Here is a 21,863-nt window from a genome sequence, read left to right on the forward strand (position 1 = left end):
GTATAGCTTTCTCCATCCATTTACTCACTTACTTTTAATCTACATGTGTCTTTATATTTAAAGTGGGCTTCTTGTAAATATCATATAGTTGGGTATTGTTTTTTGATCCACTCTGAAAATCTCAATCGTTTAAGTGTTGTATTGGACCACTGACATTTAAAGTCATTATATTTATCGTTGGATTAATTTCTAACATATTTGTTACTGTTTTCTATTTGTTGCCCTTGTTCTTGTCCACTCTTTTTCTGCCTTCTGTCATTTTAATTGAGCATATTACACAATTCCATTTTCTCTGTCTCAGCATGTCATTCATATATATATATATATACACATACATATGTATATATATATATATATATACACACTTTTTTTTTTTACTTTTTCTAGTATTTGCCCTATAATTTTCAATTAATCTAAGTCCACTTTCAAATAATCCTACACTGCTTCACAGGTAGTGTGAATACCTTATAACAAAATAATTCCTCCCTCCCTTTCATTGTATCATTGCTATTATTTATTTCATTTATATACATAAATATATATAGTCAAATACTTTGCTGCTGTTACTGTTTTGAACAAACTGTTTTCTGTTAGATCAATTAATATGAAAATTAGGGGTGTCTGGATAGCTCAGTTGGTTAAGTGTCGGACTTTGACTCAGGTCATGATCTCACGGCTTGTGAGTTCAAGCCCCAAGTTGGGCTTTGTGCTAACAGCTCAGAGCCTGAAGCCTGCTTTGGATTCTGTGTCTCCCTCTCTCTCTATCCCCGCCCCCCCACACCCGTGCTCTGTTTCTCTTTCTCTCAAAAATAAATAAACACTTAAAAAAAACAATATGAAAATTAAACCTTTTTTTGAAAAGTAAATGTTTTCATTTTACTTTCACCAATGCTTTTTTTTTTCTTTTTTGTACGACTTTCTGACCTGTATCATTTTCCTTCTCTCTAAAGAACGTTTAACATTTCCTGCAAGGCAGGTCAACTGGCAACAATTCCTTTAGTTTTTGCTTGTCTGAGAAAGTCTTTATTTCTTCTTCACTTTTTAAAGATTAGCCTGCAAAGAACATAATTCTAGGGTTTTTTTCCTGTCAACACTTTAAATATTTTACTCCACTCTCTTCTTCTGCGTAGTTTTTTGAGAAGAAGCTGATGTTATTTGTATCTTTGCTCATATATAGGTAAGCTGTTTTTATAATTCTGGGTTCCTTCAGGATTTTTTCTTCATCTTATATTTTCAACAATCTGAATATGATATCCCTAAATACAGTGTTTTTTGGACATTCATCCTGCTTGGTGTTCTCTGAGCTTCCTGGATCTGTGATTTGGTGTCTCACATTAATTTGGGGGAATTCTCCTTCTTTATCGCTTTAAATATTTCTCCTGTTTCTTTCTCTTTCTTCTCTTTCTAATATTCCCATTATGAATAGTATGTCATACCTTTTGTAGTTGCCCCATAGTTCTTGGATATTCTGTTTTTGTCAGCCTCTTTTCTCTTTGCTTTTCATTTTGGGGAGTTTCTATTGAGATATCCTCAAGCTCAGAAATTCTTTCCTCTGCTGTGTCCAGTTGAGGAAAGAAGTCCATCAAAGGCACTCTTCATTTCTGCTACATGTTTTTGATCTCTAGCATTTTTCTGATTTTTTCTTACAATTACCACCTCTATGCTTATATTACCCATCTGTTCTTGCATGCTGTCTCCTTTATTCATTAGAGCCCTTAGTATATTAACAACAGTTGTTTTAAATTTCTCATCTGATGATTCCAATACCCCTGCTGTATCTGAGTCTGGTTCTGATGATTTCTCTCTCTAAGCTGTTTTTTGCCACTTAATATGTCTAATAATTTTTACTGATATTTGCATATGATGTACTGGGTAAAAAAACTGCTTATAAATGGGTCTTTTGTAACATGGTAAGGTGAAGGGAGAGTAGAAGTATTCTGTAGTCCGATGATTAGTATCAGTCTCTTAAGGAGCCTGTGACTGGGTTGTAAACTTCACAAGTACCTTTCAGTCTTACCCCAACCCTTAGGGGACAGGATAGTTCGAGTGCGCTTGGGTTGGGTATTTCCCTCCCCCCAGGTCAGTTAAGCTCTGATAAAAATCCAGCAGGTTAGCCTCTGGTTAAACAGTTTCTCCTGAGGCAGGTCTTGTTAAGAGCAGATTCTCTGGTGTATTCAAAATGGTTTCTTCCTCCCTTGGCCTGCCAGAAGTATGAGGGATTTTTCTCCAATATTTACTATGAAAACCTGGTCAACCTCCTGGAGGTAAAACTGACAAAAGTATATACCCCCATATGACTGGTCTCCTTGGAGTTTTTGATTCTCAGACTTGGCCACATTGAGCCTCCCGTAATTCATCAATTGTAGTTTAGGTTTTCCAACCCCTGCACTGGTTCCTGAGGTTTCTGCTTGGGGATTTCCATTACAGTAAATTGTGATTCTTCATATAGGCCTGTGTCTCCAGTTTGGGGGCAGCAGCTTGCACTGTGACATCACTTCTCTGATGGATCCAGGAAAGCTATTGATTTTTCAGTTTGTTCAGCTGTTTACTTATGGTTAGGATGCAATGGCATCTTCCAAATTCCTTACATGCCTGACTAGAAACCAGAAGTCAGTAGTCATCTTTTGACTGTGAGGCTGAGCACCACACATTTAGGATGACAGAGCAGGAAGATAAAAAGGAGACTGGTCATTAATAATGTCTTTGACTTGCTGCACTTGGATTGCCTTCCTTGGGACTTCTTGTTATTTGGAAAACAAAAATACCTCTCTTTGGTTAAGTCACTCTAGTTTGGTTTTCAATACATGTAGCTGAATGCAATCATAACTGATACATACTTTTAGCCATTTCACTCTTCACTGATATCCCTAACTAAAGGGTGGGCAGGAAAATATGAGTGTGTGTATGTATTACTTGTTCCAGCTTGTGATTTATATAGACTTTTTTAAACAATGAAATTCACAAAAATAATACCTTTTAGTCCTCCCTTTGCCACATAATATGGGGTTATGTTTTCCTGTTGCTTTGAGTCTGGAATGTTTAATTTTCTTCAGTTCCTAGAAATTTCCAGGATATATCAGGCTGAGGACATCACACCATCATAAAATCATAATTTCTCAGGGCGCCTGGGTGGCTCAGTCGGTTGAGCGTCTGACTTCGGCTCAGGTCATGATCTCACGGTCCGTGAGTTCGAGCCCCGTGTCGGGCTCTGTGCTGACACCTCAGAGCCTGGAGCCTGCTTCAGATTCTGTGTCTCCCTCTCTCTCTGACCCTCCCCCCGTTCATGCTCTCTCTGTCTTAAAAATAAATAAACATTAAAAAATTTTTTTTTTTAAAATCATAATTTCTCTCCTGGAGCCCAGAGCTAACCTCAATAGTTTCAATACCCCTTCATCCATAATATACTATACTATCTGCGTATTATAATAGAAGATGGATCCTGTATTTCATCAGGAAATGAAACACTGTTAGAAAACTGACTACAGTCTACCAGTTCTTTCACTAAATAAAGAGGAGATCTCTATAGAGAACAGGAGACCATAAAAAGTGCTATAGCACTTTTATAAAATTTGTAAAAGAATCTAAAAGAATTTAATACATATATAAAATATAATAACTGAAATCAAAATTTCAAAGATGGAACTTCTGAGTTGGTGAACACATCCAGTTACTAGGAGGGTGGCATGACCTGAGGACATGAAAACTCCATGCCACCCCATGCCCCCACACTTTGCCCTATGCATCTGTTCATTTCCTGTTCTTTTTTTTAATTTTTTAAATGTTTATCTTTATTTTTGAGACATTAAGAGACAGAGCATGAGCGGGGGAGAGGGAGAGAGAGAGGGAGACACAGAATCCAAAACAGGCTCTAGGCTCTGAGCTCTCAGCACAGAGCCTGACCCAGGGCTCAAACTCACAGACTGCGAGATCATGACCTGAGCCCAAGTTGGATGCTCAACCAACTCAGCCACCCAGGAGCGCCTCATTTGCTGTTCTTGAGTTGGAGGAGGAGAGGCCGTGTGAAGACAGAGGCAGAGATTGGAGTTATGTAGCCACAAACTAAGGAACAATTACAGCCATCAGAAGCTGAAAGTGGCAAGGAAGGATTCTCCATTAGAGCCTTCAGAGGGAGCAAGGCCCTACTGACACTTCAACTTGGACTTTTGGCCTCAAACTCTGAGATATTAAATTTCTGTTGTTTTAAGCCAAGAACAAACAAACAAAAAACCCAAGGTCAAATCACTGCTCTGAAAAGAGGGCTCTAAGCCTTGGCTGCACATGGGAAACACTTGAGAAAGCTTAAAAAACAACCAAGCAAAGAAAAAAACACCCTATGCTCCAATCCAGATCAGTTGAGTCATAATCTCAGGGAGTGAGGTCCAGGAATCAGTTCCATAAAATGGTATGCATCCAAGGTTGGGAACCATTACTCTAGATCATGGATGGGCAAACTGTGGCCCACAGGTCAAACATGGCCTGCCACCTGCTTTTGTAAAATAAAGTTTTATTGGAATACATGAACACACAAAAAACCTAAGGCTCAGTTTAGTAAATTAGATTCTGATAAAAAGAAAATTAGGAAACTGGAAGATGAGAAATAATATAGATTAGAGTGGAAATTAATGAAATAAAGAATAGAAAAGCAATAGAGAAAATCAATGACCCTAAAAGTTAGTTCTTTGAAAAGAGAAACTAAAATTGACCTATAGCTAGACTAACCACCTCCCCCCAAGAGTCAAATTACTAGAATCAAGTAAAGGAGGAGACATTATTACTGACCTTATGGGGAAAAAAAGGATTAAAAAGAAATACCATAAACAACGTATGCCAACAAATTAGAAAACCTTGATGAAAGGGACAAATTCCCACAAAGAAACAGACTAATGAAACTCAAGAAGAAAGACGAGTGAATAGACCTACAAAATGTGAAGAGATTGCATTAATAATCAGAAAACTACCCAAAACTACCCAAAAGCCAAGACCCAAATGATTTTACCACTGAATTCTCTATTAAAAATTAAAGGAAATTTTATGCCAATTCTATACAAACTTTTCCAAAAGTTAGAAGGGAGCACTCATTTTATGAGGCCAGTATTACTCTGATACTAAAACCAGAAAAATATATCACAAGAAAAATATAGACTGTATCTATTATGAATATGGACAGATTAATCCTCAGCAAAATACTAGCAAAACAAATGCAGCAACATATAAAGACAATGATATACCATGAACAAGTAGAAGGCAAGTTTGGTCTAACTTCTAAAAAATCAATTAATGTAATAATTGTAATAATGTAATCAACATAATAAAAAACACAATTTTCATGTACATTAATAGATACAGAAAAGCATTTGGGGGCACCTGGGTGGCTTAGTCAGTTAAGCATCTTACTTTTATTTTGGCTCAGATCATGATCTCAAGGTTCATGAGTTCGAGCCCTGTGTTGGGCTCTGCGCTGACAGTGCAGAGCCTTCTTGGGATTCTCTCTCTCCCTCTTTCTCTGCCCTTCCCCCACTTGCTCTAAATAAGTAAATAAATTGACAAACTTTTTTTTTAAGAAAAGCAAGTGACAAAATTCAACCCTCTCTCATGATAAAAACACTCAACAAACTAGAAACAGAAGAGAATTCCACCAACATGATTAAAAGCATCTACTAAAAACCCACAGTTAACAATACACGTAGTAGTGAAAGACTGAATGCTTTCCCTTAAGGTCAGGAACAAGATAAGGATGCCCACTCTTGCTACTTCAATTCAACATTGTACTGGAGGGTCTAGCCAGGGCAAGCAGGCAAGGAAAAGAAACAAAAGGCATCCAGATTATAAAGGAAAAAGTAAAACTATTCACAGATGACATGATCTTGCATACAGAAAATTCTAAGAAATTGCATAAAAAACTATCAGAACTAATAAATGAATTCAGTGATGTTTCAGGATGTAATCAATGTACAAAAACCAATTGTATTTATGTATACTTGCAATGAACTATCCAAAAATGAAATTAAGAAAAAAATTCCATTTACAATGACATCAAAAAGAATAAAATACTTAGGAATAAATTTAACAAAAAAGTGCAAAACTTACATTCTGTAAACCATAAAATATTGTTGAAAGACATTAAAGAAGATCTACAATAGAAAACATCCCATGTTCATGGATTGGAAGACTTAACATTGTTAAGACAGTGATACTCCCCAATCTGCTCTATAGATTCAATGTAACCAATCAGAATCCCCAGCTGAATTCTTTGTAGAAACTAACAAGCTGACTGTAATATTTACTTAGAATTGTGAGGGAGTTAGAATAGTCAAAACAAACTTGAAAAAGAAGAACAAAGTAGGACTCACACTTCCTGATTTCAAAACTTACTACAAAGTAACAGTAATCTAGACATTGTGGTACTAGCACAAGGATAGACATATAGACCAATGGAATATACTGAGAGTCAAGAAATAAATCCATATGTCCATAGTCAACTAATCTTCTACAAGAATGCCAAGGCCATCCAGTAGACAAAGAGTAGTCTTTTCAACAAATGGAGCTCAGATGGCCACTTACAGATGAGTTTAGATCCCTTCCTCACACCATATAAAAAAGCAATTCAAAATAGATCAAGAATCTAACATAAGAGCTAGAAACATAAAAGTCTTAGTAGACAACAAAGGGTAAATCTCCATGACTTTAGAATTTGCAAAGAATTCTTAGATATAAACAACAGAAAAAAAAAAAGATAAATCAGACTTCCTCAAAACTAAAAACTTTTGTGCTTCAGATAACACCATCAAGATTGTGAAAAGACAGAGGATGGGAGGGATGGGTGAAATAGGCAAAGGGGGATTAAGAGGTTCAAACTTTCAGTTATAAAATAAGTTATAAAGACAAAAATCACAGCATAGGGAATACTGTCAATACTATTGTATGGTGACAGGTGGTGACTACATTTGTTGTGGTGAGCACTGAGTAATGTATAAAACTGTCAAATCACTATGTTGTACACTTGAAACTAACATAACACTGTATGTCATCCATACTTCAGTAATATAAAAGAATGTGAAAAGACAACCCACAGAATGAAAGGAAATATTTGCAAATCATTTATCTGATTTGTATCAGGAACTTATATCCAGAAATATAAATAAATCTTACAACTCAATAAAAAAACAATTTAAAAAAAGGGCAAAAGATGTGAATAAACAATTCTCCAAGGATGATATACAAATGGCCTTAAGCATATGAAAAGATGTTCAACATCACTAGTCATCAGGGAAATGCAAATAAAAACCACAATGAAATACAACTTCAGTCACTAAAATGGCTAGAATTAAAAAGTGGGATAATAAGAAGTGTTGGAAAAATCTGTGGTAAAACCCTCATACACTGCTGTTGGGAATGTAAATGGTGTAGCCGCTTTGGAAAACAGCCTGGCTGTTCCTCAAGTGATTAAACATAAGTTACCACATGACCCAGCCAATCCACTCATAGGTATATACCAAAGAGAAATGAAAACATAGTCCACACATAACTGTACATGAATTTTGTAGCAGCATTACTCATAACAGCCAAAAGACAGAAACAACCCAAATGTCATCAATGGACAAATAGGTCAACAAAATGTAGTATACCCATACACTGGAATACTATTCAACTGTAAAAAGAAATTAAATACTCATACATGTTGCAACATGTATGAACTTTCAAAACATTATGCTAAGTGAAAAAAGTCAGTCACAAAGACCACATATTATATGATTCCTTTTGCATGAAATGTTCAGGACAGGGAAATCTACAAATATATAAAGCAGATTAGTGGTTGCTTAGGCCTGGAGTGGGAGATTAGGCAATAGCAGGCTGATAGCTAAAGGGCATGAGGTTTCTTTCCGAGATAATGAGAATGTTCTAAAATTGACTGTGGTAATGTTTGTGCATATCAGTGAACATAACAAAAAACATGTAATTGTACACTTTAAATGAATTATATCTCAATATATGAATTATATCTCAATAAAGCTGTTTAAAAAAATATACTAAGGCACTCACTCTCAGGCACCAATCCTGCACTTCCACAAACCTGAAAAAGGAGCATCTCCTTAGATTTTGCCCCCCAGGTTCTTTGCCTTGCTTAACCCGAATCTCAGGCGTGCTCTGCATCCTTCCCCCTCACACAAAGATAATCACTTTTTGTTATTATCGTATTCCCTTGGAGTTTTTTGCAACAGGGCTAAAAGTTGAAAATTGCTTCTTGACTTTTTTTTAAATACAGATTTCATAACAACAGCTAATGAGCTGATCAAAAAGGATTTAAATAATATAACAGAAAGTGAATTTAGAATAATAGTCATAAAATTAATCGCTGGGCTGGAAAACGGCATACAGGACAGCAGAGAATCTCTTGCTACAGACATCAGGGGACTAAGGAACAGTCACGAGGAGCTGAAAAACGCTTTAAAGGAAATGGAAAACAAAATGCAAACCACCACGGCTCGGATGGAAGAGGCAGAGGAGAGAATAGGTGAACTAGAAGATAAAGTTATGGAAAAAGAGGAAGCTGAGAAAAAGAGAGATAAAAAAATCCAGGAGTATGAGGGGAAATTTAGAGAACTAAGTGATACACTAAAAAGAAATAATATACGCATAATTGGTATCCCAGAGGAGGAAGAGAGAGGGAAAGGTGCTGAAGGGGTACTTGAAGAAATAATAGCTGAGAACTTCCCTGAACTGGGGAAGGAAAAAGGCATTGAAATCCAAGAGGCACAGAGAACTCCCTTCAGACGTAACTTGAATCGATCTTCTGCATGACATATCATAGTGAAACTGGCAAAATACAAGGATAAAGAGAAAATTCTGAAAGCAGCAAGGGGTAAACGTGCCCTCACATATAAAGGGAGACCTATAAGACTCGTGACTGATCTCTCTTTTGAAACTTGGCAGGCCAGAAAGAATTGGCACGAGATTTTCAGGGTGCTAGACAGCAAAAATATGCAGCCAAGAATCCTTTATCCAGCAAGTCTGTCATTTAGAATAGAAGGAGAGATAAAGGTCTTCCCAAACAAACAAAAACTGAAGGAATTTGTCACCACTAAACCAGCCCTACAAGAGATCCTAAGGGGGACCCTGTGAGACAAAGTACCAGAGACATCACTACAAGCATAAAACATACAGACATCACAATGACTCTAAACCCGTATCTTTCTATAATAACACTGAATGTAAATGGATTAAATGCGCCAACCAAAAGACATAGGGTATCAGAATGGATAAAAAAACAAGACCCATCTATTTGCTGTCTACAAGAGACTCATTTTAGACCTGAGGACACCTTTAGATTCAGAGTGAGGGGATGGAGAACTATTTATCATGCTACTGGAAGCCAGAAGAAAGCTGGAGTAGCCATACTTATATCAGACAAACTAGACTTTAAATTAAAGGCTGTAACAAGAGATGAAGAAGGACATTATATAATAGTTACAGGGTCTATCCATCAGGAAGAGCTAACAATTATAAATGTCTATGCGCCGAATACCGGAGCCCCCAAATATATAAAACAATTACTCATAAACAGAAGCAACCTTATTGATAAGAATGTGGTAATTGCTGGGGACTTTAACACCCCACTTACAGAAATGGATAGATCATCTAGACACACGGTCAATAAAGAAACAAGGGCCCTGAATGAGACACTGGATCAGATGGACTTGACAGATATATTTAGAACTCTGCATCCCAAAGCAACAGAATATACTTTCTTCTCGAGTGCACATGGAACATTCTCCAAGATAGATCATATACTGGGTCACAAAACAGCCCTTCATAAGTTTACAAGAATTGAAATTATACCATGCATACTTTCAGACGACAATGCTATGAAGCTTGAAATCAACCACAGGAAAAAGTCTGGAAAACCTCCAAAAGCATGGAGGTTAAAGAACACTCTACTAACGAATGAGTGGGTCAACCAGGCAATTAGAGAAGAAATCAAAAAATATATGGAAACAAACGAAAATGAAAATACAACAATCCAAACGCTTTGGGACGCAGCAAAGGCAGTCCTGAGAGGAAAATACATTGCAATCCAGGCCTATCTCAAGAAACAAGAAAAATCCCAAATACAAAATCTAACAGCACACCTAAAGGAAATAGAAGCAGAACAGCAAAGGCAGCCTAAACCCAGCAGAAGAAGAGAAATAATAAAGATCAGAGCAGAAATAAACAATATAGAATCTAAAAAAACTGTAGAGCAGATCAACGAAACCAAGAGTTGGTTTTTTGAAAAAATAAACAAAATTGACAAACCTCTAGCCAGGCTTCTCAAAAAGAAAAGGGAGATGACCCAAATAGATAAAATCATGAATGAAAATGGAATTATTACAACCAATCCCTCAGAGATACAAACAATTATCAGGGAATACTATGAAAAATTATATGCCAACAAATTGGACAACCTGGAAGAAATGGACAAATTCCTGAACACCCACACTCTTCCAAAACTCAATCAGGAGGAAATAGAAAGCTTGAACAGACCCATAACCAGCGAAGAAATTGAATCGGTTATCAAAAATCTCCCAACAAATAAGAGTCCAGGACCAGATGGCTTCCCAGGGGAGTTCTACCAGACGTTTAAAGCAGAGATAATACCTATCCTTCTCAAGCTATTCCAAGAAATAGAAAGGGAAGGAAAACTTCCAGACTCATTCTATGAAGCCAGTGTTACTTTGATTCCTAAACCAGACAGAGACCCAGTAAAAAAAGAGAACTACAGGCCAATATCCCTGATGAATATGGATGCAAAAATTCTCAATAAGATACTAGCAAATCGAATTCAACAGCATATAAAAAGAATTATTCACCATGATCAAGTGGGATTCATTCCTGGGATGCAGGGCTGGTTCAACATTCGCAAATCAATCAACGTGATACATCACATTAACAAAAAAAAAGAGAAGAACCATATGATCCTGTCAATCGATGCAGAAAAGGCCTTTGACAAAATCCAGCACCCTTTCTTAATAAAAACCCTTGAGAAAGTCGGGATAGAAGGAACATACTTAAAGATCATAAAAGCCATTTATGAAAAGCCCACAGCTAACATCATCCTCAACGGGGAAAAACTGAGAGCTTTTTCCCTGAGATCAGGAACACGACAGGGATGCCCACTCTCACCGTTGTTGTTTAACATAGTGCTGGAAGTTCTAGCATCAGCAATCAGACAACAAAAGGAAATCAAAGGCATCAAAATTGGCAAAGATGAAGTCAAGCTTTCGCTTTTTGCAGATGACATGATATTATACATGGAAAATCCGATAGACTCCACCAAAAGTCTGCTAGAACTGATACATGAATTCAGCAAAGTTGCAGGATACAAAATCAATGTACAGAAATCAGTTGCGTTCTTATACACTAACAATGAAGCAACAGAAAGACAAATAAAGAAACTGATCCCATTCACAATTGCACCAAGAAGCATAAAATACCTAGGAATAAATCTAACCAAAGATGTAAAGGATCTGTATGCTGAAAACTATAGAAAGCTTATGAAGGTAATTGAAGAAGATTTAAAGAAATGGAAAGACATTCCCTGCTCATGGATTGGAAAAATAAATATTGTCAAAATGTCAATACTACCCAAAGCTATCTACACATTCAATGCAATCCCAATCAAAATTGCACCAGCATTCTTCTCGAAACTAGAACAAGCAATCCTAAAATTCATATGGAACCACAAAAGGCCCCGAATAGCCAAAGGAATTTTGAAGAAGAAGACCAAAGCAGGAGGCATCACAATCCCAGACTTCAGCCTCTACTACAAAGCTGTCATCATCAAGACAGCATGGTATTGGCACAAAAACAGACACACAGACCAATGGAATAGAATAGAAACCCCAGAACTAGACCCACAAACATATGGCCAACTCATCTTTGACAAAGCAGGAAAGAACATCCAATGGAAAAAAGACAGCCTCTTTAACAAATGGTGCTGGGAGAACTGGACAGCAACATGCAGAAGGTTGAAACTAGACCACTTTCTCACACCATTTACAAAAATAAACTCAAAATGGATAAAGGACCTAAATGTGAGACAGGAAACCATCAGAACCGTAGAGGAGAAAGCAGGAAAAGACCTCTCTGACCTCAGCCGTAGCAATCTCTTACTCGACACATCCCCAAAGGCAAGGGAATTAAAAGCAAAAGTGAATTACTGGGACCTTATGAAGATAAAAAGCTTCTGCACAGCAAAGGAAACAACCAACAAAACTAAAAGGCAACCAACGGAATGGGAAAAGATATTTGCAAATGACATATCGGACAAAGGGCTAGTATCTAAAATCTATAAAGAGCTCACCAAACTCCACACCCGAAAAACAAATAACCCAGTGAAGAAATGGGCAGAAAACATGAATAGACACTTCTCTAAAGAAGACATCCAGATGGCCAACAGGCACATGAAAAGATGTTCAGCGTCGCTCCTTATCAGGGAAATACAAATCAAAACCACACTCAGGTATCACCTCACGCCAGTCAGAGTGGCCAAAATGAACAAATCAGGAGACTATAGATGCTGGAGAGGATGTGGAGAAACGGGAACCCTCTTGCACTGTTGGTGGGAATGCAAATTGGTGCAGCCGCTCTGGAAAGCAGTGTGGAGGTTCCTCAGAAAATTAAAAATAGACCTACCCTATGACCCAGCAATAGCACTGCTAGGAATCTACCCAAGGGATACAGGAGTACTGATGCATAGGGGCACTTGTACCCCAATGTTTATAGCAGCACTCTCAACAATAGCCAAATTATGGAAAGAGCCTAAATGTCCATCAACTGATGAATGGATAAAGAAATTGTGGTTTATATACACAATGGAATACTACGTGGCAATGAGAAAAAATGAAATATGGCCTTTTGTAGCAACGTGGATGGAACTGGAGAGTGTGATGCTAAGTGAAATAAGCCATACAGAGAAAGACAGATACCATATGGTTTCACTCTTATGTGGATCCTGAGAAACTTAACAGGAACCCATGGGGGAGGGGAAGGGGAAAAAAAAAAAAAAAAAAAAAAAGGACGTTAGAGTGGGAGAGAGCCAAAGCATAAGAGACTGTTAAAAACTGAGAACAAACTGAGGGTTGATGGGGGGTGGGAGGGAGGGGCGGGTGGGTGATGGGTATTGAGGAGGGCACCTTTTGGGATGAGCACTGGGTGTTGTATGGAAACCAATTTGTCAATAAACTTCATATAAAAAAAAATAAATACAGATTTCAGTAGAGTTTCTATCACCTATCTTTGCGAGCAGCAATACTTCTCTTTTCAGAGAAATCACACAGCAGAATGATAGATTTCCTCAAGATTTAAAGTCTTACGATAGGAGAGTGAGGAGAGAGAGTCCCTGAGGTCTAAGGAATTGGCAAGATTTTAGAGGTGATGGCTATATGGTATACCTAGATAGAGGCCTTGGGGTTCATAGTCTTAACCAAGTTTCCTGACCACAGCTTACAAATGCTTTGCAAGGAGAAAGCTGTCAGACTTCCAGAGACCATTAAGACCCTGGGCAATATAGACTGATGTCATGGCGCTTCGGGGAAAGAAGCTGGTGTTTCTTTGGGCCCTGGTTCTGAAGACACCGTCCGGGGGACCATGGCCCCTTTCTACCCACCCCTCCTTCTGCTTTTTTTCCTTCCCTACTCTGGCAGGATGAGGCGTGCAGGCTTGGGTGAAGGAGTACCTCCAGGCAAATATGGGAACTATGGCTATGCTAACAGTGGGTATAGTGCCTGTGAAGAAAATGAGAGACTCACTGAAAGTCTGAGAAGCAAAGTAACTGCTATAAAATCTCTTTCCATCGAAATAGGCCATGAGGTTAAGCATCAAAATAAATTATTAGCTGAAATGGATTCACAGTTTGATTCTATAACTGGATTTCTTGGGAAAACTGAAGATTTTATCTAGAGGGAGCCAAACAAGCTGCTGTGCTACATGATGTTGTTTTCATTGTTTGTCTTGTCATTTATTGGATTATTAAACTGAGGTGATGCAAGTAAGTGCGAGTTTGGAATTTGTTCCAACTTAACTGTTTGGAGTACCATTTTGGTAAAAAATCAGCATCAAAACATTCCTAATTTTCAAATATTATGACTTTTTCCATTGACAATTACTGAATTGTGCTTGTTTTATAAATCACATTAGGTAATACAGTACTCTTTGAATACTGTTTCTTAATGATTCATTTTTTGCCCCTATTTTCAGGGGTATTGAGATGGCCTGAAGTCAGTCTGGCCCTAACAATTTTTTTTCCTATTGTTTGCCATCAGATTAAATACCGTATAATACTCTGTTGTTAGCATAAATGTACGTTTATGTTCACGTGAAGAAACCCAGCGGGAGAATAACAGAATGCCTGGAGAGCCTGATGCTGAGCTCTTGAGGTAGTGAACAAGTTTGTGATGGAATGCTATATGTCTTTTCCCAAGTTGTCATCAACCCTAATAAGGTACTCCCCTTTCTCCCTTCATTTGATTAAAACTATAGGCTGGTTTCCTTTTACCTAACTTTTCCTCAAAATTTTTGATGATATGACTTCCCCTTCTCCTCTGCCCAAGGACCTCATCTTTTACTGAAGCTTGTTATTTTGGCATATTTCTTGTAGGACCCAAAACAAACGTATACTAGTCTAGTTGTTGTTTCATGTTAACTTTATACATACCATTGACTTGGCTTATAATAATTTTATGATTTTAGCTGCTTTGGTAGGCCATTTGGTTATAATTTGTGATACAATAATGTGAAGCTAAAGTAATTGCTGAACTCCAAATGGAAATAAAATCAACTGCCTCTGCTTTATTATGTGTTCAAAATAGATATTGAAAGTACTCAGGCATTGAACTTGGGGTTAAGAGTATTGTTGCGTTAATCCAGTATGTTTGTTTGTGGAAAGGAAAACAAAGATGGGTAGAAAGAAGTATTAAAATGTTCTTAAATACTCTGTATTGCTACTGTTTGGGATTTGTCCATTGATGGGCTCTAAAAATAAAATTTTTAATGAAATTAAAAAAAAAAAAGACCCTGGACAATACAGATGTTAGCAAAAACTTTGATGAACTAGAGCTATTGACTCTCTGTTTCCCCAGTACCATACAATAAAGCCTGAATGAGAGGAGGGGCCCCTGATACTGATGAAAACTTAGTTTCTTGCTACCCTGACAGAATGAGAGGTTTGAATCTCTTCATTAGAATTTTAAAAACAATAAATAAATGGCTATTTCTTATACACTTGAGGTTTCTCTTTTTTTAATTTTTTTAATGTTTATTTATTTTTGAGAGAGAGAGACAGAGTGCAAGCGGGGGAGGGGCACAGAGAGAGGAAAACAAAGAATCTGAAGCAGGCTCCAGGCTCTGAGCTGTCAGCACAGAGCCCGACGCAGGGCTTGAACTCATGAACCACAAGATCATGACCTGAGTTGAAGTTGGGTGCTTAACCAACTAAGCCACCCAGATGCCCTGAGGTTTTTCTTCTAAATTTTTTAATTTAGAAATAATTTCAAATGAAGCTGCAAAAATTAAAATAGTACAAAGATTATCCATCTATCCTTTACCCAAATTCACCCGTTGTTAAAATGTCCCCCCATTTGATCTATTATTTGGTATTTATCTAGCCATATGTTTACATGTATATTTATATAATACATATGTGTGTGTATATATAACATATATTTGTGTGTGTATATACACACACACACAGTATTTTTTTCTGAACCACTTGAGGGTAAGTTATATACATCATGACCTTAAAATATTAGGTCATATATATATTAGGACCAAGAGAGATATTCTCTTTCATGACCACAGTTGGTGTTGCCAGATTTAGCAAATAAAAATACAGAACCCTGGGCAAATTCCCATAAAAAAGAACAAAATGTTGCCATATGTAACAACAGGGATGGAGCTGCAAAGTATTATGCTAAGCAAAGTAAGTCAGTCAGAGAAAGACAAATACCATATGATTTCACTCATACCTGGGATTTAAGAAACCAAACGAGTAAGGGGGGAAAAAAGAGAGAGAGAGAGAGAGAAAGAGATTCTTAATTATAAAGAATAAACCCATGGTTACCAGAAGGGAAGTGGGTGCAGGGGTGGGTTAAATGTGACAGGGATTAAGGAGTGCACTTGTGATGAGCCCTGGGTGATGTATGGAAGTGTTGAATCACTATGTTGTATACCTGAAACTAATATTACACTGTACATTAGCTGAAATTTAAATAAAGACTTGAAAAAAAAGAACCCTGGGCAAATTCCAACAGAAATTAAAGCTTCTGAACTTTCTCTGACTAGGAAAACTGTTATACTCCCTCTTCTGGACACACTTACACTATTCTTTGATTTGATAAGTTGTAGGTCTCTTTGGGTACCCCTCAATTCCTAAGCAATAAGCCAAAGATGCTGGGCAAGGTTTCTGGTAACCAGTGTATGTCATAATCTTGCTGATAAAATTGAGGGCTGGTTGATTCTGGTGTTGAATTAAAACTTGTATTTCTCCAGTCTTTTATACTTGTGTTATAGAATTCCATCTCTTAGAAGGTCTGTTGATTTAGTAGTGTTTCTCAGAATTGAATTAAATTTAAGAACTGTCTTATAAAAACCACTGCTTATCAAATTTAATATGCATATAAATCATCATTGGCTCCTGTTAAAATACAGATTTTGATTCAGCACAATTGGGATGGGGCCTGAAATTATGTATTTCTTAATGAGATTCCAGAGGACACCAATTCACTGGTCCTCCTATCAAACTCTGTAGTCAGATCATGGCCACCTATGTCACAATCAATAGATATTTGTTAAATATGTGGGCACTTAGGCCCTATTCCAAAGCACTGAATCAGAATCTCTAGGGCAGTGACCAGTAATACACTTTTTTTTTTTTTTAAGAGAGAGAGAGCATGAGGGGGAGAGGGGAAGAAGGAGAGAGGGGGGAAGAGTAGGAGAGAGAAAAGAGAGAGAGAAAGAGAGGGAGGGAGTGGGAGAGAATCCAAGCTCAGCATGGAGACTGACAGCATAGAGCCTGACACGGGGCTCAATCCCATGATTCTGGGATCATGATCTGAGCCACAGTCAAGAGATGGATGTCCAACCAACTGAGCCACCCAGGTGCCCCAGAAATACACATTTTAAATGAATTCCTAGGGAGATTTGAGAACCAGTGATGTATGGGTTTGAAATGCCCTCTACCTTTTTCTCTACTTATTAATTTTTTGACCTTTAAAGCCCAGTGCTTCTCCCTCCTGCTGCTTGTTGCTTTTATTGACTACCTCAGACTCTGAATTCTTTAACAGTTGTCTGAAGGAAGCATTTTCTCACATACATCTGTCTTCCCAGACACATTTTATTTTTTGAAATAAACAGTTTTGTTATATACTTTCTTGTGGCCTCAGCTCCTAGCATAATGCTTAGCATAGAGTAAATACTTAACATTTGTCATGGACAATAATGGTGACGATAGTGAACTATTAATTTCTTTTCAGGACACGTGGTTGTTTCCCAGGCCTTGTGTGATTAAAAGAACCTGCTAATTCCATAAAAGAAACACCCAACTGCTTAGCAAAGACTGTAAATCCCAACCATGGCACATTATTTTTCAGGAATTGGCACTATGCTCTTTCTATACCTTGGTAGCTTGGATTTTATTATGGTAAATGGCTTGTTAAAGGGAAGAAAGGAGTATTTTGAATTTATTAGGTCTTTTATCTGTGAACCTTCAAGCACTCTAAAGCTATTTATTAAGTTACTGTAGAGCCAGTAACTGTAAAATATTATTACACCCTCCTTACAAAAAAGCTGACTAGGGAAAGAGCTGTAAGATACTCAGCCAAAATCATAGAGCCATTGTAAGAAGGCCAAACCAAGAAACTGAGCGTCTGACAGGTAAGCCCTGCTCAGCATCTCTCAGTTCTCAAGTTGTGTGACTCTGCAAGGTGAGCGTTCCATAGCAGAGAGGCAAAATAAAAAATTGAAGATTATTTCAAATATCTCATTTCCTCCTCCGTATGCCTATCGTCATTGCTCTTTACCTCTCTTTTGACACCTGGACATCGTTGCTTGTGTTATGGTTAAATGCTGACCCATCCTCCCTCCTTAACTTCTTTGTCTATTTTTTCAGTCATCTTGTTCTCCCTCCTACCCCACTGCAGCAACAGAACTACCAGCTGAAATGTGAGGTTGGCACCCTGGTTCCATTACGAATTTTGCCTTTGAGAAACTCCCTTCACAGGCACAGGCAGTTTCCTCTTTGTTTGTAAATTAGGGCTAGATCACGCCCACCTACCTCACAAGATGGTTGAAGCGATAGAACATGACTGATAAACTGTAAAGCATTAAATGGATAACAGTGGTCCCCTTACTGCATCAGTCCTGGCTTAAAATAACTTAATTCTAAGGCCACATTGCGCAGCAAGGTAAGAGCAGGGCGCGTCCGTAAGGAATAGCTTCGAGGCGGATCTTTTTCCTTTGAGGAAAGGGAGAGCGCGCAGCCGCTGGGAGTTGTAGTCTTTGCGGCGGTCTCTACAGATCTCCGGGGAAGAAGAGTACTACAACTCCCGTGAGGTCGTGCGGAAACAGGCCCGTGCATCCTCCCGCCAAGCGCGTACCCCCAAGCTGAAGCTGGAGGGAGCAGGGGTCCTGCACGCGCGCCCGGGTCCCCGGAGCGAGCTCTGAAGCAGCGTGCTGGTAGCGGCCTTGGCAGCTGAGCGAGAAAAGGAGACGCGTGGGAGTGTGTGAGGACTGTTAACAAGGATAAGACGCGTGGCAAGAAGCAAATTAAAAAAAAAAAAAAAAAAAGGCCGCGCCACAACCCATCACACCCCAGCGGATCCTAACTTATGTTACTGCGAAGGCACCGGGATCGTACTCTCCCGCTGGTGCCTCACGCCCCAGGGACTTAAATCAGCAGGGGCGGGAAAGGGTGGGGCCAGTGGCGCGGGAGGCGGGGCGTACAGCGGCGAGGGCGGCGGCGGCGGCCGAGACCCAGACATCTGGGACTGTTGTTGTTCTCTCGCCGCCGGACCGCCTCAGTCCGTTCGCCCAGAAAGAGACCCGGAGCTAGTCTGGTGGGGAGCGGGTGGCCGAATCCCCCGTCTTTCCTGCTTCCGCAAAGCTGCGGCAGGAGCTGGTTCAGACACCTTGCGGTTGGTCTCCGATGCCCTTCAGTGAGGAGGGGGCGTCAGAACCCTGGTGAGCGCATCTCAGCCCCCACCCCCAACTCAGTGTCTTCGCCGGCCCCCAGGCCCTCACACCCCAGTCTGGCTGCCATGGCTGAAAACGCGGAGGGAGACCTGAACTCCAACCTGCTCCACGCCCCCTACCATACCGGTGATCCTCAGCTAGACACGGCCATCGGGCAGTGGCTCCGTTGGGATAAGGTGGGTACCTGTTCAGCCTTGCATCCTCCTGTCCTCCCGCACGCCCGCTCGCCCATGCACAGTCCGCCCTTTCCCGTCCGCACCCGGTGGTCAGCAGGCTGCTGAGAAGATGGTTCAGGCCACGGGGTGGGGGACAGCGGAGCCGGGCGTTGCCACCCACGTTTGCCTGGGCCGCCTCCCCGGGACCATCTGAGCGGGGATACCTATGGTCACTTCCTTTTGCAGTGCGCGGAATTGCAGCCTCCCTTTCTCACCCACAGCCCCGCCCTTCAAGTGCATGTCGTCTCTTTAAAAAAAAATTATTATTATCGATTATTTATTATTACTTTATCATCATGTCGTAAGTTCTACCCTTCGTAGTACTATTTTCTTTCCTCTTTCTTCTCCTTTGACTTCCTTCTCTGCAAACCTGAAAGTGGTTTTTGGTACCCTTTTTAGGTGTCTCTAACCGCTCTCTGCTTTACTTCTGGTCTGGTGTGTTTCCACTTTCCGTCGCTAGGTAGTCGCTGGTGGTTTTCTCTATCACCTTTAGCTCTTGAAAAGGTAAGAGTTCTCTTACCTCTTTATTCCCCTTGCCGGGAGTTATTTTCTGGAGTATCCTGTTCAAAGAATCATGTTTTCCAGGTTTCATATGATGCTCCTGATACGGAATTGTTTCTGCTTTACCCATTCCTTTTCCTCCTCTACTCCCCCCCACCCCCTCCAAGTTGTTGGGGTGATTTCATCTTGTGCAGACATATGGGATGGATCTGTGAGAGCCAGAGTTAAAATGCAGCTCTCTCACTTGTAAAAGACGCCACTGGTGACTCCAGCAGAGGAAGATGATCCAAGCTTTTGCTTTGTCAAATGCATTAAATGCATTTGTTGAAGTAGCGAAGGCAGTGTATTTAAAATGGAATTCATAATACTGAATTAAGGAATTAGTATGGTAGTACATGAAATTGTGTTGTACAAAAGAATTTCCTAAAGGATTCACTTTATGAAAAAGTTTTATTTTTACTTTGCTCAGTCATTCATGCATTTAGCAAAAATATGTATTGTGTATTGGGTAATGTTTTCAGAGCCTGTTAGGGCCAGGGAATGAATACTAGTGGTGAGGAAATAGAAAGGGTTCTGCCCTCAACACGCCTTCATTTAGCAGAAAAGACCAACAAATAAGCAATTACAATGAGTTAGTAACTGTTTCTTGGTCATGTGCATCTTAGACATTCTGTTCTTCCTATAGAGTCTAAACCAGTGCTTCTCAAACCTTAAAGTGCTTACAGATCACCTGGGAATCTAAAATGCAAATTTCCGTTTGGTAGGCCTGGGGTAGGGTCTGAGATTCGGCCTCAAGAATGAGCTTCCAGGTGATACCATTGCTGCTAGTCTGTGGACCATACTTGGAGCGGGAAGAATCTCTAGTGTTCTGATTCAAATATCAAATTAAAGAAATAAGTCCCTTTTTACAGAATTTGACCATAAAGATATATTTTTTAAATCAAGTGTGCAGAATTTGTGACATCCCATTAATTACTGTAAGGATGTGTAAAATGCAAATAACTTTAAAGCATAGCATAAGAGCTAAGGAATAGCATACAATAAAATCAAATGTACTACAAACCAACTATATAATGTCTTCAGCAGGGAAACCTGCCCAAATTACAAATGAATGATAACTGTATATGTTTAATATAGTTAATTGTTTTTGTTTAAAGCCATCTGCTTTCATTGGTATTTTCAGGAAATGAATGTGGTTGGGCACTTATGTGTCCCTAAAGAGAAAGGAAGACTCATGAAATTTGAAAACACTTGTAGAATTACAACACAATTTAATTTACTAGTAACTACTAAGTATGTCAAGGTTGTTTGACTCCAACAATAGGAATTTGTTTTTCATTGCCATGGATGAGATCTTTTGTTCTCTTTAGGTGCCAGTTTTGACTATACTTTTCCTAATGAGTCTCGATTGATTTCTTTTTAAAGATTGGCTGAATGAATCAATATGTATTAATTGTCTATGCCTGGATATTATTGGAATATACTGAAATATAAAAAGACTATAAAATGCAAAAAAAGATAACATTAGGGTTGTATTGCTGGCAATTAAATGTTTTATAGGCAGTCCTTATTGGAACAAAAGTAAGAGTGACCTGTGGACTGGGATGATCAAAGGAGACTTTATAAAACCAGGATAAATATAAAAAGACTGAGGTGAGCCTTCACTGAAAATGGAAGAGAGGTTCTTAAATTATATTTAAAGTGCCCTCTCTATGTAAGATACTAGCTAAAAACTTGTGGGAGATACAAACATGAAATAGATGTGGATCATATCTTCAAGCAACATAGAAGGGAAAATAAAACTAAAGCTTGCAAAGGGAACAAGTAGTAAGTGCCTTTAACTGAGGAATAGATCCAAATAATTTAAATAATTATTTAATAAAAATAATAAATAATTACTTAACTGACTCCCCCCATAATGGG

The 21,863-nt window shown here is 38.8% G+C and overlaps 1 protein-coding gene, 1 long non-coding RNA gene and 1 pseudogene across 2 annotated transcripts in view; 2 read left to right on the top strand and 1 right to left on the bottom strand.

Annotated features, from left to right (window-relative positions):
* The window catches only part of LOC124504681 (uncharacterized), a 70,931-nt gene extending 51,258 nt beyond the window's left edge, over window positions 1–19,673 (bottom strand). The window contains exon 1 of the long non-coding RNA XR_006960500.1: window positions 19,409–19,673. This is a non-coding gene — a long non-coding RNA (uncharacterized LOC124504681). The remainder of the gene's footprint in view (window positions 1–19,408) is intronic.
* LOC124504680 (BET1 homolog) lies at window positions 13,684–14,132 on the top strand (annotated as a pseudogene).
* The window catches only part of PGM2L1 (phosphoglucomutase 2 like 1), a 50,754-nt gene continuing 47,535 nt past the window's right edge, over window positions 18,645–21,863 (top strand). Inside the window, exon 1 of the mRNA XM_047070142.1 lies at window positions 18,645–19,400. Within this exon, the coding sequence (XP_046926098.1) occupies window positions 19,290–19,400 (111 nt within the window). The 5' untranslated portion in view covers window positions 18,645–19,289. The remainder of the gene's footprint in view (window positions 19,401–21,863) is intronic.

The sequence above is a fragment of the Lynx rufus genome, unplaced genomic scaffold (assembly GCF_022079265.1).
Source record: "Lynx rufus isolate CCGP_SWC_20201006 ecotype Redwood Valley unplaced genomic scaffold, mLynRuf1.p SCAF_9, whole genome shotgun sequence".
Lineage (NCBI taxonomy): Eukaryota > Metazoa > Chordata > Mammalia > Carnivora > Felidae > Lynx > Lynx rufus.